The 18,622-nt window shown below is 41.1% G+C and overlaps 1 protein-coding gene across 1 annotated transcript in view; it reads right to left on the bottom strand.

Annotated features, from left to right (window-relative positions):
• The window catches only part of LOC105447431 (multidrug resistance-associated protein 5-like), a 45,161-nt gene that overhangs the window by 17,791 nt on the left and 8,748 nt on the right, over window positions 1-18,622 (bottom strand). The window contains exons 4-15 of the mRNA XM_030981636.1: window positions 17,647-17,880; window positions 16,028-16,204; window positions 15,235-15,382; window positions 14,655-14,803; window positions 13,042-13,149; window positions 10,927-11,131; window positions 10,298-10,455; window positions 9,115-9,384; window positions 7,950-8,153; window positions 5,609-5,784; window positions 4,010-4,182; window positions 185-375 (exon numbers count right to left, since the gene is read on the bottom strand). Coding sequence (XP_030837496.1) covers window positions 185-375; window positions 4,010-4,182; window positions 5,609-5,784; window positions 7,950-8,153; window positions 9,115-9,384; window positions 10,298-10,455; window positions 10,927-11,131; window positions 13,042-13,149; window positions 14,655-14,803; window positions 15,235-15,382; window positions 16,028-16,204; window positions 17,647-17,880 — 2,193 coding nt within the window. The remainder of the gene's footprint in view (window positions 1-184; window positions 376-4,009; window positions 4,183-5,608; window positions 5,785-7,949; window positions 8,154-9,114; window positions 9,385-10,297; window positions 10,456-10,926; window positions 11,132-13,041; window positions 13,150-14,654; window positions 14,804-15,234; window positions 15,383-16,027; window positions 16,205-17,646; window positions 17,881-18,622) is intronic.

The raw sequence follows: 18,622 nt of genomic DNA, 5'->3' as shown, positions 1-18,622 counted from the left end.
GTTAGGGGGGCAGTATGGGCACAGGCGCTCTATTAACTCCGAGCGACATTTTGTATAGAGGATTGATGTCTTTTCAAACGGCACTAGTCCATGGACTTGGGTTTAAACCTGGGACCTTCAGGGTACGAGACCCTGATCTACCACTGAGCCCACTGTTCTATAGATAGCAGAGGTCGGCACTCACCGGTCGGTTGCTACTCTCTTCTATCCAGTAAGCTAGCCACCAGTTGTTAAATGTTAGCATCCCAATCACCACGATGTAGGTAAAGATGATTGAGTAGGCAGCAATGTAGCCTCCCATTGCTTGTATGTAACCCCTGTAGTCCTCCCAGGTCGGTGGTCCACTACACCGTATTTCTGATGTCATGAGCTGACCTGTATTTATAAGGTACATACAGTGAGACATCTGTAGACTTGAAATTAGTCATTTTTAGGAGAGCATGGTCATATGACAATGATACTACTACTAATTGCTTCTTATAAAGCGATAAATAAAAATTAATATAAGGAATTGGTGATTTCAACAGCCACAGCACTACTTGGGATATAGAGAAATGAACGAAGATGGTGAGACATGGGCAGATGCTAAACAGCTGTCCCTCATTCATGACGCTAAGCTTCCTGCCTCTTTCAACAGTGCAAGGTGGAGACGTGGCTACAACCCTGACCGGATATTTACATCTACCAGGATTGCTATTAAACCAGTGTGAGAAAGTCGTTCTCGACCCAATCCCCCACTCTCAGCACCGACCGATAGGGCTTAAGGTTAATGCAGTCATTACTCCACGAACAGTGCCCTTCCGACATCGTTTCAACCTGAGGAAGGAAAACCTGGGGAAAGTTCGCTAAGGAGTTTGACTCCTACATCCAGGACCTACCTGCCACCCCCAAAACTACGACACCTTTGTAGAGTTAATGAAGAAATCCTAAAGGCGTAACATCCCCCGAGGATGTCGCACAAGCTACATTCAAGGCTTGACGGACAATTCCAAGGTGATGTATGAAGACTACATCGAACACTTCCAGATAGACCCCTTTAGTGAGGAGACACTGGAATCTGGAGAACATCTGACCAAGGAAATTGGAGAATCTAGAAGGAGGAAGTGGCAGGAATTCATTCAATCCACTGACATGACACATAGCAGCAGGAAGGCATGGAGAACGATCCGGATATTGGGCAACGACTAAACAAAGGCCCAACCAAGATCTCAAGTCACTGCCAACCAAGTTGCCCACCAACTCCTAGTGAATGGCCGGGGAAACCCTGACCATCACCCCAGAAGAGCCAGACTCCCTAACGTCACAGACGCTCCAAGCTCTCAAGATGTCCCAGGCTTCACTAGACCGTTAACCATAAACGACCTGCTTGCTGCCATCAAAGCAATGAAAAACAACAAAGCTGCTGGACTTGATGACGTCCTCTGCGAGTAGGTCAAACAACTTAGACCAGGTGCCCTCAACTGTCTTCTCAAAATGTTGAACGAATGTTTAGGCACCAACAACATCCCAAAGCTCTGGAGGAAATCCACAAAGTTATTGCCCTATTGAAGCCTGGCAAAGACGCAGCCAGTCCAAAGAGCTACAGGCCTATCTCACTACTTTGCCATACATATAAGCTGTTCGAGCGGCTTATCCTCAACCGCCTCGCCCCATTCGTGGATGAACATCTCATTCCGGAACAAGCAGGGTTTAGGCCAGAAAAATCATGCACTGGCCAACTCCTAAACCTCACTCAGTTCATTGAGGACGGGTATGAGAGTAAGGTAATCACCGGAGCTGATTTAGTTGATCTCTCTGCTGCCTACGACACTGTGAACCACAGAATCCTTATCAGGAAGATCTTTGAGCTGACAAAGGACGTGAGACTGACTGGACTCATCCAGACGTTGCTGTCCAATCGGCGATATTTTGTGTTTCATCAATGGCATTCGCAGCAGATGACGCTGACAGAAAAATGGCCTACCACAAGGAAGTGTACTTGCACCGCTGCTTTTTAACGTGTACACGAACAACCAACCGATCCAACCCAAACACCAGGAGCTTCCTCTACGCCGATGATTTCTGCATCGCCACCCAGAACCAGTCTTTTATGAAGTTGGAGGAGTCCCTCAGTGATGCCCTGGCCGGTTTCATCCCATACTATGCGACCAATCACCTGAGAGCTAACCCTGATATAACTCAGATAAGCGCATGCCACCTCAAGAACATGGATGCCTACCATCAACTAAGGATCAGCTGGTGTGGGAAAAGGCTTAGGCACTCTCCTAACCCAGTCTACCTAGGCGTCACACTGGATCGCTCCCTTACCTACAAGAACCACATTGCCAACACAAAGGCAAAAGTTGGAGCCCGCAAAAGCATCCTCAAGAAGCTAGCACCCACTGTGGGACTGACGCCAGAACAATCCGGACGACAGCCCTTGCGCTTTGCTTCTCTGCAGCGGAGTATGCTTCACCAGTATGGAGTAGATCGGCCCATGCACCCAATATCAACCCAGCTCTAAATTCATCTTGCAGAGCGATCACTGGCTGCCTTAGGCCAACTAAAATACCTGCTCTGCGGTATTGCCCCTCCACACGTCAGAAGGTTGGTTTTGTCCCAGAAAGAAAAGGGCAAACAAGAGAACAATCCACTCCACTCACTTTTCGAACAAGCCGGTGGGCAAGCGGCTCAAATCCAGACGCAGCTTTCTGCACTATGTAGAGCCCCTTAATACCAGCCCTCACAACCAAATGATGACTTTGTGGTCTAACCACCTTCAGGCCACTCCACATAAACTCTCCCTCAGCCCGAAGGAATCCCTCGCAACCGGCTCCAGTGAGACTTGGCCTACCTGGCTAAGCCTCAACCGCCTAAGAACTGGCTACGGTCGATGCAGAGTCCCTATGCAGAGGTGGGGTCTAGGAGACGAACAAACAGCATGTGAATGCGGCCAGGAACAGACAATGGAACACCTGCTAGTCTGCCCACTCCTGCCAGAGCCATGCACCCAAGATGACCTGGAAGCTGTGAATTGCCGTGCCAAAGCCTATGTGGACCACTGTACGGGACTTGTGTAGTGACTCGAAAAGAAGAAGAATATAAGGAATGTTGCTACAAGGCCTTACTGAAGGACATATTAGGTGTCGTGCCGGGTTTCGAACCCACGACCTTTACATATCCATTAAAATGATCATGGCAATGCATTAGAGAAATGTATTCAATTTCAAACTGAAAAGAGAAATGGGTGTTTCCAATTGACTTTTGTTTTAAAAAACTTAAACACCATTATTTGTTCTATTTGCAACCAAAATCGAATTCTGTAGAACTTTGCAGAAATATGTCCTATCTGTGCAATTTAAAAGTTAGCAGTGTCCTAGTATTCAAGTTATGCAAGGAAACCCGTCTATTTTCTAAACTTCACTCTCAGACACTATTGAGTGACTGACTGACTTCTTTTTTTCTTTGGTAATTACATACATAAAATGAGCAATAAAGGATACATGAGCATTTGTCTGCATCAATAACTAACTTCTTGTAATGGCCAAAATTAAACTGATTGAATCTTTGCGCAGCACAAAACGTACGACCATGCGGTACAAGGGTCTGAAAATCAGGCAACAATCCCTAAATTCGATTCAACAACTAACGGTCGTTATTTTCGGACAAAAAGACCTTTTCAAGCCTTTTTGTTTTGAGGGAAGTTCTAAATTAGTATTATCTTTCAAATGCCGTTGAAATTTGACCTTTTCATTTTTTGGCCTGCAAATGGGACATAGTTCCAGAACATCACTACCACAGACCATTACTAACACACGTACATAAGCGCCACACAGCCCAACCCACACAAACATATAACAAAATAAAGTTCTTTTTATGGGGAAAGTATGACGCTCCACACTCTTTAGCGATATCCAGGCAGGCGGGAAATAAAGTTCCTCACATCTTTACACATGAAAAAAACAGTTGAAGAAAAGAAATGCTGTGGAAAATGACAGAAACTACCGAATCATGAAATAATAACACTAACCATCATCTTCTTGAGTATCGATAGCTGCGTCATCATAACTCGAAATACTTGATGTTGATGATCTCTTTCTTTTGCGTTGTGTAATTGGTGGCATTGTTGTGCTTGTCGATGATTTCCGTCTTCTTTGGTTTCCACTGTTCGCCGTCGGCGACGAAATTCGTCTAGTACGCTCTCTGATGTATTAAACACACACAAAAGAGGACGGTGTGAGTTATTATATCGCCTCCTATTGTTTTGCTGGTTTGACTAGCTTATTTGAAACGGGCGAGAGAGATAATTTGCCTCATGCTCACTTCGATTTTCTGATCAAGAAAAAAGAATAACGCAATTTATTTAAAAAAAAATTAAGACAAGTATATATGCAAGATAATGATTGTAAGGTTGCTCTCAAAACGTCGCGGAGTATGGACATTTTTATATCCATCACAGTACAAAATATTTTTGTTTCGGTTTCTTTTACTTTCAGATTTGCTATTGCACATTTCACGTCAACAATAGGAGTTTTGTTTTAATACATGTAATTTATATAAACACAAGTACATAACATATATGACGTCACTTTGGTTTGAAAAGTAAGGACTATTAAGTGAAAATGGGAATGAGGATACGAAGGAGCCCAAGATAGAGCACAGCTTGTAGATTGTACATAGGCTCCAAAGGTTATTACAATATTCTAAGTTGAACAGAGTTGTGAGAACGAACTAGGAACAGTTGAATAAATGAACCATTACATTATACATTGAATGTAGTTGAATTATCAATACTGTAACGAAGACTACATAGATGAATATCTTAATGACACCCTCCAAATATAAACACCAGCTCCTAACCTTAACTTAAAGGTAATACAAAGTTTTGTAAGGGGTCATGAATTTGGTTCAAATGAACATATCGGAAGCATATGCGATTTTATAATATTCAAGGATCGTTGTCGCGGTTGAAATCGAGTCTAAAGTGATGAAGTTATAAATAATAAACTCTTTATGTTGTATAGCTTCCCATCAAGACTGATATTACTTTAGCTTAAAACAATGTTTCTTGTCTATAATCGACCGATTTGCTATTCCTGTTTGTAAATTATATATCAGAACTGTATAATTATTCTGAGATTTTCAGGGTCGCAGCTACCATGGAATGGCCTTAGGTAATATTTGGAATATTCAAAATTTTACCTGGAGCACCGGTAAATGTTTGATTATTAAATTTCTCAAAAGCAGAAGTGTTTTAGGGGCTAAATTTTTTAGTGCTTATAAAACACCCACAGGGGGATCCAAATATATCAAATTTTAAAGAATTACTATCCATCCAATTTTCAAAATGTCCCAATACTTTGAATTACCTTTAACAACTGACAATATATATTATCCCATATCTAGACTGAGGTATCTCAATTATAGATTCTGCCATTTCTGCCAAAAAGCGCACTCCAGCACTTCAGCATACCAGCATTATGTTCATGTTCTTCGTTTTAATATAACAAGTATCAATGTACAGTTTGATGTATTAGTGTAAAATAAAATACTTGTCAATTTCACAATTACAAGAAGAACCAAGTTAAGGATTGCATCTATTATATACCTTATGAAAACGGATTGTTACCTGGTTCTGGAGGAAAAGACTTCGTCTTCTTCTTCGAGTATATCTTCGAGGTACGTGCAGTGTGTGGTGATAAGTCGAGCATATTCTCCTTTCTCTGACATGAGTTCACTGTGACTTCCTTGTTCCTTGATTCGGCCATTCATCATCACTGCTACAGAGTCACAGTCTTGTAAGTACTGCAAGAAGAAATACAATTATTAGGATCACTGAGCACTTAGTTGTTTTCGTTAAACTAGAATTTGAGCCACTTCTCTCTAGCAATATTACATATACGTTCGGTCTATTAAATAAAGGTTGGCATATTTCAAACCGTGAGTGGGTGGAAAGGCATTTGTCAACCGTCAGAATTTTTATAGAATGAGTACAGATAAAGGGAGCCTGGGCAGTTACAGCCAAGGATGTGCATGATACGCGACTTTATTTTTGGTGGGTGATTTTTCAATGAATAGAATTCCAGGAAGATTAACAGATGGATAAGAACTGCCATGGATCACATGATGCAGCTCAACAGATTTCGTATTGGTTTTGGTAGAAGTGATGCAAACATACACAAGTGGGGATATCTTGACTCTATCAACAGACTACAGACTACAATGACAGCCCTCAGACCATGGACCATCTACTGAGCTGTGACATGCTGAATGATGGTCCTCGGACCATGGACCATTTACTGAGCTGGGACATGCTGAATGACGATTCTCAGACCATGGACCATCTACTGAGCTGTGACATGCTGAATGACGGCCCTCAGACCATGGACCATTTACTGAGCTGTGACATGCTGAATGACGGCCCTCAGACCATGGAACATCTACTGAGCTGTAACATGCTGAATGATGGCCCTCGGACCATGGACCATCTACTGAGCTGTGACATGCTGAATGATGGCCCTCGGACCATGGACCATTTACTGGGATGTGACATGCTGAATGACGCTTCTCAGACCATTGACCATCTACTGAGCTGTGACATGCCGAATGACGGCCCTCAGACCATGGACCATTTACTGAACTGTGACATGCTGAATGACGGCCCTCAGACCATGGACCATCTACTGAGCTGTAACATGCTGAATGACAGCCCTCAGACCATGGACCATCTACTGAGCTGTGACATGCTGAATGATGGCCCTCAGACCATGGACCATCTACTGAGCTGTGACATGCTGAATGACGCTTCTTAGACCATGGACCATTTACTGAGCTGTGACATGCTGAATGACGGCCCTCAGACCATGGACCATCGACTGAGCTGTAACATGCTGAATGACAGCCCTCAGACCATGGACCATCTACTGAGCTGTGACATGCTGAATGATGGCCCTTGGACCATGGACCTTCTACTGAGCTGTAACATGCTGAATGATGGCCCTCGGACCATGGACCATTTACTGAGCTGTGACATGCTGAATGACGCTTCTTAGACCATGGACCATCGACTGAGCTGTGACATGCTGAATGATGGCCCTCAGACCATGGACCATTTACTGAGCAGTGACATGCTGAATGAAGCTTCTCAGACCATGGACCATCGACTGAGCTGTGACATGCCGAATGATGGCCCTCAGACCATGGACCATTTACTGAGCAGTGACATGCTGAATGACGCTTCTCAGACCATGGACCATCGACTGAGCTGTGACATGCTGAATGATGGCCCTCAGACCATGGACCATTTACTGAGCAGTGACATGCTGAATGACGCTTCTCAGACCATGGACCATCGACTGAGCTGTGACATGACGAATGATGGCCCTCAGACCATGGACCATTTACTGAGCAGTGACATGCTGAATGACGCTTCTCAGACCATGGACCATCGACTGAGCTGTGACATGCCGAATGATGGCCCTCAGACCATGGACCATTTACTGAGCAGTGACATGCTGAATGACGCTTCTCAGACCATGGACCATCGACTGAGCTGTGACATGCTGAATGATGGCCCTCAGACCATGGACCATTTACTGAGCAGTGACATGCTGAATGACGCTTCTCAGACCATGGACCATCGACTGAGCTGTGACATGACGAATGATGGCCCTCAGACCATGGACCATTTACTGAGGTGTGACATGCTGAATGACGCTTCTCAGACCATGGACCATCGACTGAGCTGTGACATGCTGGGTGACGGATGGAATGAGAGGAACCTGGCAGCGGCCATCTTACTTTTGGAAAATCGGTGTGATGACTCGAAATGATGATGAATATTTTGCTGGTCGAAACAACCCATCCATTGCATAATGAAATATTTCGAGTTAATTAGAACCAGCAAGCTCTCTGAAGCGAAATCACGAATAGCTTAAAGAAAGATCGTATGAAAAACTAAAGATCTATACCTGAAGCTGGTGTGTGACGAACAAAATGGTTTTCTCGTTTAAGACTCCATTGATGCACCTCTTGAAGATGTGTTCTCCGACGTGTGTGTCTACAGCACTCAACGGATCATCTAGGAAATACACGTCATGATCAGCATACACAGCACGGGCAAGACTGACCCTCTGCTTCTGACCACCACTCAAATTGATTCCTCGCTCACCGATCTAAGGAAAGGATAATGACATACATAATACCTATAACAAGTGCACACTTTGAATATATCCTCCACAATTATACTTTCACGATATCTCCATGATTGATTTGTTTCTCATGAAATAATTGGTGAGGGTCTATTCAATAGGATGGTACTAAAATTATTGACAATATTTTACGCTTAAGAGAGCACTGGTTATAAAGTTTGAACAACTCGCGGAAATTGTTTTCAGCTAAAAATGTTCAGTTTTTATCAAGAGCAAAGCGCTTATCAGATCAAGAATGGATTTGAACCATCAGTTGATCTTTGGCCTTACATCCGCAGTCGCGTACCGTACCTCTCACACGTATACAAACAAACAAACACACACACACACACACACGCACACACAAGTTAAACAAACACATACACAAATACCATACACCCAACGATCGCGTGTCCACGCACATAAAATTGCAGGTAATTGTCTTTTCAGCACTGAATTCCCATTTTTATCTTCGACAGTGTGTAATGTGGTAAAGAAAATGTGCACATTTTGTTCAATTTGCATAAAAGATAGAACAAAATCTAAATATTTACACAAGTAATTTATTTCCTTTGTTTGTCACATGTCTTTCATCTGATTTTCATGATGCGTTGCTGTCAGTGTGAGACAAGCCAATATGTTTTACCGCCATGTTTAATTGAAGAAAGCAAAACAATACTTTGTCATTTGATATGTTTCTTTTCTTAATATCTATTTTCTTGTGTAACACCTTGTCTCCTGGGTCTTGTGATTTTAAAGGTGAATACGAAATATAAAGAAGAAAACAGGTTTATGTTTAGGTTCTCTTTCTCTCACTACATTTAGTCATTCCAACGCTATCAAGATGTTTTTCCTACTTTAAGTTTTCCTTCTCTACCTAGATGTAGATGACCCTAGCACTGATGGTGACGTGGCTACCCTGTGTAAGAAAGGCCCAGTTTATTACCTCTGTTTCATCTCCATTGGTTAAGATCGTCAGATCTTGTTTGAGGCTACAGGCATCTAGGACCATAGCATAACGCTTCTCGTCCATCAGTTTTCCAAAGAGAATGTTCTCTCGCACTGTGGCGTTGAATATCCAGGCTTCCTGCGCAACGTAAGCGAACTTTCCCCTGACCTTGCAAGTGCCTTTGACCTTCTCCATCTGACCTAAGATGGCATTGACCAGCGAAGACTTCCCGCTGCCGACAGATCCGCATACTCCAACCAAATGTTCCTAAGATTGAGCACGATTGTGCATTAAATATGGGTGATTAATTCAATTAACGTCAATAATTAATAATAATAATAATAATCAAAATGAAAATACCATGACATATATGATTACAATGTAAAGAGGAGGAGAAATACCTTGAGAACATGAGGCTTGTGACGTGGTTTCCATTAGCATACAAACATCCCTACATGATACCTATAAACTATATCAAATATCTGCATTGAAAAGAATTTCTTTATATTACGATAAAGGGCAATTGAACGCATTTTTCTTATAAAAAGAGAAACTGATTATTCATTTAACCATGCGAAATACTCAGTTGTAATAAATAATTCGACTATTATGCAAATTGGAATACTCCACCATTTACCTCCAGTTGTGAAATGTAGGCTATATTCTGTTTTAAAGGTACTCGACATTAATAGGCGAGCACTAATAGGGGCAAGGACTTCAAACAAAATCAGTTTTGTAAAATGATAATACCAAACTTCCCTTTTTACACAATTTATAACTTTGCCCACTAGGGGAACGGTGCAGATATTCAAATTTGACAGAAGTCCAAAGAAGTCCAAAGAGAGTTTTTCCAACAACAAAAATTACCATGAAATGTTGGCTCGTGCAAAGCTCCCCCCCCCCCCCCCCTCCCTATGAAAGCCTCTGGGTCAAAGTAAGTCTGTGAATAGAGCAAAATCGTGAAAATGAGGTACATTGATGCGTACGGGCCTGAGGCGCCTCCCTCTGTGATCAAAAAGCGAATGGGCAATAATGCTTGAGTAACACTCAGTATATTCAAAATTAAATCAGATTTTTCCCGTATATTTCTTCTACATAATGTTTTATGTTACAAGAGAATTGCGAAGATTGATATAGATCAAATGGCAGGTAAGAATCGATCCAGGGACCGTACACTCACATTTGGGAGGTCAAAGTTGACATCGAAAAGTACTGATACAATATTATTCGAGAATTCATCAGTCACACTATTACACTCGTGTTGTTTTACGTCAGATGTCTGTTCTTTAATTCCATTTGAATCGGCAGCATTGTGTGATCCGTTCTTTATCATCACTTCTAGAGAGAGAGTAAGAAAATTTTATTTTGGATTTCCTGATATTTGTAACCCTTCAGCATAAATTAATACATCAACTGTTTAAAGCCATTTTTGCCTTCGTTTTAGAACAAACACTTTTTGGTAGTTTAAGGCTGAATCGTGACGATCTACGGTGAAAACAACTTAAATGAAAACTTAAAAAAAAACTGTCCTGTTTAAAGTCTGTGTGTAATAGATGATCTCTTTCTAATTCTGTCATATGAATAAATCCACTTGTGACGACTGTCTGATTATAGCATCTGCCTTTTTTAACGTTATGTTGAATGATAGGGGTTAACACCTCGGCATTCGTTATGTTCTAAAATAATGACTAGTTTGGAAATAAATAACCTTGAACCTAATGTTGATCTTACTATTACATGATGACAGCGGTGGGATTAACCACGTGATCCAAGTGACTGGTGAAGATCTTTTACATTATAAGAACATACCTGGTTCACCGCTACCATTCGTGTCGATAACTTCATTTTTGTTCTCATCTTCGGAGGTAGTTTCCATGGTGATGTCATCTTGGATCGCATCTTCGTTGTGTGAGATGTCATCCCATCCGAACTCTCCTCCTCTGATTTCAACCATGTTCTCACTACTATCTTCAAGCTTCTCATTCGCTTTCGCTTGGTCCATGATCATGATTGACTGTGATTAAACGCATACGATTTTACATTGTTTGAATGAGACACAGTACTCATACCTATATATAAATCGTACTCTTCGAATGAAACTACAATATCATTAGACATGAATATATATATATATATATATATATATATATATATATATATATATATTTCCTGATGGAGGTTCCTAATGGTTATTATGAACGATGAAATAGAAATACCTAACCGCCTGACGTCTTAATCTTTTAGATTAGTAGCCAGCAATCGGGGTTTTTCTTCACCTGAAAGGCCTACGCTACGCTAGAGTTACACATTTTACGCATTTTATACATTTTACATTTTTACACATTTAGTATGTAGATACACTGTTGGTCGTAATGGTGGAATAATTATTTTTACCCCAGTTTAGGGAAGGATTTTAAAAAATTATTTATTTCTAATAAATCTAGATAATGGCATACATTCTCAGATTTTATTGAATATTAAATTGCGTGTGTTTGTTTTGCGTGACTGCTAAATCATATGTGTGCTACTATGCTAATCAGCTAGGGAACCTACGTCCTTAAATCATAATTGACAGTAATGAGGATTAATGCCTCACAAAAGGGCACTAATATAGCTGATCGACACGATTTTTATCCTGGGGCCTCACAGTAACGAGGCCATAGCTTAGCCCCTGAATCATGACTGTACGCAGTGTTTGCTAGGGTACGCGGCCGCCCCCACAAATCCCCCAAAACGAAGAAAATGCAATAAATTGTCAAAAATTCATTGCATTTTTACCCGGCCCCACAACAGGAAAAATTCCGCTGTGCGGCCATGCTTTGAACCATAATGCATGGCCCTACAAAATCTGAGAATGTATGCCATTATCTAGATCTTTTTAGAAATAAATAATTTTTTAAAATCCTTCCCTAAACTGGGGTAATAATAAATATTCCACCATTATGACCAACAGTGTACATGCATCAGCAAAAACAGTTTAAAATATTAATCCTAGGTCGGACCACAGTCAGATGTTATGCTGTTGGTCTTCAGCTAATACAAATATTACTCCTAGAATCACAACTAATTCTGATAAAACCAAAACAAACAAAAAATTGTTTGGTTGTCCTCGATTGCTTTTCTGGAGTAGGGGCGGGCGGGCGGATTTATTTTGTTTTTATTTTTTTTGTTTAATAATTTCTTTTCCATAAAAAAAAAAATCATTGGGATTGTCAAGCATTTAAACAAACAAAGTCTATAAAACACTTTAATATGGTAAAAGACTAGTTTAATGTACAATGAATATCACGACCAACACAGAAAGTATTTTGGGCTTTGAAATACAGCACCTTTTAAATCTCCATTGTACTACTTATATCTACTTGCGCCCTCTATGTAGCAAACAATGCCTAATCGGTGACCATTGGTCCCCAAGATCCTCTTTTTCTTATGTTAACTGAGAGCTGATTTGATGAGATAACCACCTGTCCAGTGACCTTGCAGGGTGGTCTAATCCCTCCTATAAACTAGTACAGATGGGCTTTATAATGAGTTTAAGAATGCTCAGAACCTGATATGAATGAACGGCATTTTGACATAGAAAAATAAAAATGGCAAGTTTAATAAATACCTAATTGCGTACTGAAAAGACCAAACTGGCAACGGGACGCATTTTGATCCTTGCAAATGCATAAAATGGTATGTTTGGAATTTACGATTGCTCCCCCCCCCCCCCCCAAAAAAAAAAAAAAAAAAAAAAATGAATTAAAAAAAAAAAAAAGTGATTTAAAAAAAAAAATACGAGCGGCCCGAAAATGACGAGCGGGCGGTCGAGGACAACCAAATGATTTTTTTTTTTTTTGGCCTCGTGGTGATTTTCATTGTGTATTAAAAGATAAAATTATAATGGACTCCCTCTCTCTCTCTACCCCCACCCCCACATACCTTCAGTCGATCCAGTGCAACGTTAGATTCAGCCAGCATGCGGACTGCAAAGGGAGCAGGTCCAATAACAGCCCGACAAACGTTCAGAAGTGACACGAGAGTGAACGCCTGTGAGAACGCGAACCCGGACATATTCGTTAAAGGTAATGCAAAGTTTTGGGAAATTTCGAAAATTGGATTGATAGTAATTCTTTACAGTTCTGATATATAATTTCCAAACGGGAATAGCAAATCGGTCGATCGTAGTCAAGAAACATTGTTTTAGAGTTAAGGTAATATCAGTCTTGAGAGAGCGCTTTACAACATGAAGAGTTTATTATCTACAATTTCATCACTTTAGACTCGAATTTCAACCGCGACAACGATCATTGAATATTGTAAAATCGCATATGCTTACAATATGTTCATTTGAACCGAATTCATGACAATTACCAAAACTTTGCAATACCTTTAAGTTCGAAGTAGAATTAACAAAAACAACTTAAAGTCCCGAATGTAGTGATTAACAATATGAAGACAAAAATCAACTTCAAAGTGTTTGAATCATGCGTAAATCTATTTTTAAGCTGCTTGGGAAAGTATTTTGGTATTGTATCACATCGGAGGATTAAAAGTTTAGGAATTTAGAATTGCAAATTGCACATTAAGGCGTCCTTGCGTCAACTGATTTGATCATTTATAAAGAAGTCTTCTGTAAAATAGCGTATAATACACAGGACTGCACAGGATAAGTTGAGCCGTGTTCTATAGCATCGACATTTTATTTCCTAGGCCAGTTTTCCACCAATGCAGAAGTTCTTTTTTTCCCCAGCCTCCCCCTAAACATTGTGCTAGGCCCTTGCGTCTGTGTAGAGAGACATCACTTTTGCCTGCAGTCCTTTCTATTTTTTATCATTGAATATCCATGTTTGGCGCAGTGTGAATGACGCCCCGTGCAGTAAGCATAATAATAATAATAATATTGGGTTTTTGTTTAGCGCTCATATCTGTCAAACTTGACACTTCTGGCGCTCCCGATTATTACACTGGCTTTAACACGGCTGCCATTACGGCGCTCTGGCATTTACCTCCCAAGTACTCATTTACATCACCTGGGTTGAGTGTGGCAAATAAAGATCAATGTCTTGCCAAAGGACATTAGTGCCGCAGCGGGACACGAAACGCGGACATTGAGATCCACAGTCCAGTGACCACAACACATCTCACCAATCAATAGGATATTCATTGTTCACTGTCTTTATACAATTATTCATCTATTTTCATTTGCCTTTAATAATGTGCCCTTTCCTTGTCGTTTCTTTTGTCAAACACTAAATCACACAGCTTCATACTAATGTATTAATGATAATTTTAGAGGGGCTTCCCATTACAAGCCACGCTTTTCAATAAGCCCCTTTTTCACATGCCATATACAAATAGTCTTACCTATAATATTGTTCAAAGTGTCAAATTGGTTTAATAAATCGTCGATCACGTAATTAAACTATTTCAATGTTTATAATATTGTTTCCATATGAAATACCCTCCATTTTGATATACTAATGGATGTGTGTATACATTCAAGCATGTGAAATAAATAAATTCAAATTCAATTTAAAAAATATATATATTACCTCAGCTGCAGTGAGTGAGTTGCCCATATAGATGTGGATGATGATGGATAGGACTGAAGCAAGACTTGGAATGATGGGAACGTTGGATAGACTGAAACTCTGCAACATTCCCGCCTTTTCCAAATGCGACTTTTCTTGGCGGCGTAAAGCTTTACATTTGTGTAAGAAATAATGAGTGGTGGCAGTGTTAAACCGGTGAAAATACAACGATAACTATTTTGCCAATCCATAAATAAAAAATAATGTTCTATCTTTATTAGCTGCACTCATTCGTGTTAACACTTACTTCTTTAATGCAGTTTGGTGGACAATAATATTTTCTCATTAGACCCCAATCTCCACACCCTACAGTATACATGTAAGTAGACATTTGTGATTCATGTTAGTGGCAGCATGACGTTGTTCTGTTTTGTGTTTGGCTTTTATTAGTATCTACGATAACCATGAATTAACCAGAAGCAGACCATGACTTTTGAAAATGAAACAGAGGGATGCTTGCACAATTGTATGCATGGCTGATGCTATATTCCGAAAAAGAGGGACATGCATCGAAATCTGAAGGACAAAAAGATGAAAATACCTTTTATTGACTTGGCGAATGGTAGCTCCCAGGCATACATCTTGATCAGTTTAATGTAAGTGACAAGTTCATGCATCTTCTGGACACGGACATCGATGATCTCGATACATTGTATTCTTATCTTCGATATGGTCTTACCAGCTATGACCTATGAGTCATGCAGAACAAGACACAGAAAGAGCAATAAAGAAACTTAATTGAGCGAGTACGGATTTCTACCACACATATTATACCGAGTGTAAGGATTCTAATTACCGAGTGAACTTCATAAATGACTTTCGGCTTACGCTAAGATACTTTTAGTTTGCTTTGCAGTGACTTACAACACCTAAGATGGAAGTGATTATTATAAGTTGCAGAAGATTTTCAGTAAATATAAGATACGCGGGCCTGGCCTGTATTCGACTCCGAGTACGTCCAAATGCAAATCAATAGAGTTTGACAGCACCGTTATTCCAAAGTCTTATTAAGAGGTTCTTACAAAGAAAATAATTATGAGAGTAAAGAAATACATCTTAGAATATACTTTATATGGAGTCTTACAGGTGTAATATTTAGTTCACTTTATGTGCCCTTAGAAGCTGTTTTACAATTATTTTGCACAAGGCAGTGTCATTCATCAGGAGAGTTTGGCCAACCCGGTTCTATTTGGGCACAAAATGGCGAACACTGCTTTGTTGGGCAAGCACAAAACAAACGCACATACACCACTTTGTGAACGACTGAAACCAAATTGGCCAAACTCTGTGTATTATCGATGGCTCTGGGCCATGGCTAGCACCGACGCCCTCACCTGCATAGGGACGAACAAGATGAATGTTGCGAGTGTCCCGATCAACGCCCCAGTTCCGACTATGAACTGTGTTGTAATGAGGGTTGCTAGAAGCAAGGCTGGGGAGGAGATCAGGAAGTTTCCTACCACGCATACGTTGAAGAGACGTTGACTGTCGTTGGCACATATGTTCACAATCTGGTAGTGGTAGATTAAAGGAGTGAAGATAATATAACATCATTTCAGGAGACATGATAGCTCAGTAGATTCGACGCGCTAGGGTGTACTATAGATTTATGAATCCTCAATTACAAAGTTCCTTGGGTAAGGTTATTACATTTGCCATGTCAATGTATATTAACTAGTTGCTTACGTATCAGTCGGGTAAAATAATGATTTTTTAACCTTACAAAAATCGCTACATTTAAAATGGCAAAAGATGGGAAATATGAATGGCTGGTGGATGATGAAAAGCGGGAATTGTCCGAATATATGGGACTTGAAGTGCTGTTTGAAACCTGTAATCTGCATCCTTAAAGGTAATACAAAGTTTTGGGAAATTTTGAAATTGGTTGGATAGTGATTCTTTACAATTTTGATATATTTGGATTCCCCTGTGGATGTATTATAAGCGCTAGAAAATTTAGCCCCTAAAACGATTCTGCTTTCGAGAAAAATTGAATATAACAATTTACCGGTGCTCCCGGTAAATTTTGATAAATTTTTAAATAGCGCCTACGACCGTATAATGGTAGCTGCGAACATGACAATCTCAGACTATGTAGTTGTGATATATAATTTCTAAATGGGAATAGCTAATTGGTCGATTTTTGTCAAGAAACATTGTTTTATAGCTTAATTAGTATATTGACCTTGAGAGGGAGCTATACAACATAAAGAGTTAATTATTTACAATTCCATAACTTTAGACTCGATTTCAACCGCAACAACGATCACTGAATACTGGAGGATCGCTTATGCTTCCAAAATGTGTATTTGAACCAAATTCATGACCCCATACCAAAACGTTGTATTACCTTTAACATTTTGGACGTATGGCTACGAATGACCGCTTTCCTGCATTTGATCGATATTTGGGGGAAGGGGGGGGGGAGAAATGGTCGCTGTATGGGGGCTGGACCTTAGGTAATGCTATGGTCACATTACCCAAAAGTAGGCTGCTCGGCGGCCAAGCGGCGAGTTTTTAACCAATTCTGCCCGGCGGCTGGCCGGCCACCGAGCGGCGGCCGCCCAGGCACCGCTCGTTTTTAGGGCATCGCTCGGTCGCCGCTGAAGTTTTAGCGCGGAGTTAAAATTTGGGCGGCGCCTGCTCATTTTTCACTCGCCGCCCAAAATACGCTCGGTGCCTGGGCGGTCGCCGCCCGGGCACCGACCTAATTGCTGGGCAATGCCTAATTCCAGCAGCGACCGAGCAGGCTACTGATCGGTCGGTCGCTGCTCTGATTTGTGACAATAGCTTTATGCAGATGGTATCAATGAAATGCCTGATATGGATAAGTTCATTAAGATCCGAAGGAGGGGGGGGGGGCTATGACTGTCAAGACGAGTTTGGAATCCCTGCAAAATTGGCAGTTATCTTTTGTTGGAATTTGATAATATGAACAATTAAGATCTCCTACCTCCCCGACACTGTGTTGCTGTAGACTCCTTAGGTTAGCTAGCTTGCGAAACGCCATAGTCAGCATACCGCTCCGTAGACGTGTGGCTGTTCGACAGTTGAATGAGCGAGAGAAGACGTCGCCCGTTATCCGGACGATTTGGAGGATGAAGATACAGACAACGAGTACGATGCCGTACCAGAGGTCGACCTTCTCCTCCTCAGTGTACTCCAGTAACCTATGTACAAGGACAGCCTACAAACACACACATAATTATGATAGATTACATGGGGGAATCTTGGGAAACATCGGTCTATATGCACATCCATAACCAGTGGCGGATCCAGGGGGGGCCGAAACGGCCGCGGCCCCCCCCCCCTATTGGCGGCGCAAAAAAAAGGAAAAAAGAGGAAGAAAAGAAAGGAAAAAGAAAGGAGGAGAGGAAAAAAGGAGAAGAAAGGAGAAGAGAAAAGAAAAAAAGAGAAAAGAAAGAGAGAGAGAGAGAGAGAGAGAGAGAGAAAAGAGAAAGAAAAAAGAAGAGAGGAGCCGGGTGAGAAATGAAGAAAGACAAGGAAATGGCACAAAGTGACAGAAACAACGAGTTAGGGAAAACTGGGGGGGGGGGGAGTATGCGCGTGTAAAATGCACGCGAATGGATGGGGGGGGGGGTGACTGTCCGTATTGTAATTTTTAGGTTGTGCAAAACTGAGTCTGAATTCAGCTTATTTTCAATAGTTCTAAGCATACTTGTTTATGAAAAGAGTTGTGCAAAAACACTTCTGAAAAGGCTGCGCCCGGCCCCTCCAAAGGGCGGCAGAATGGTAATCAGGAAATTTTGGGGGTCATTCCCGAAGGCTTGGGGCCGTTATTGAAGAGGGGCCGGCCATATGTAAATGGCATCGACGGTAACGGTGGATAAGGGAATAAGGAGGAAGGGGTTGCACATGACTGTGAACTGCAAGCGTATACTGGGAATGATCACCCTATCATTTTAGTT

This window comes from Strongylocentrotus purpuratus, unplaced genomic scaffold (genome assembly GCF_000002235.5).
Source record: "Strongylocentrotus purpuratus isolate Spur 01 unplaced genomic scaffold, Spur_5.0 spur5_scaffold_12, whole genome shotgun sequence".
In the NCBI taxonomy this organism is placed as follows: Eukaryota; Metazoa; Echinodermata; class Echinoidea; order Camarodonta; family Strongylocentrotidae; genus Strongylocentrotus; species Strongylocentrotus purpuratus.
Note: the sequence above shows the minus strand (reverse complement) of the source record. Positions and strands in the feature narration are given on the sequence as shown.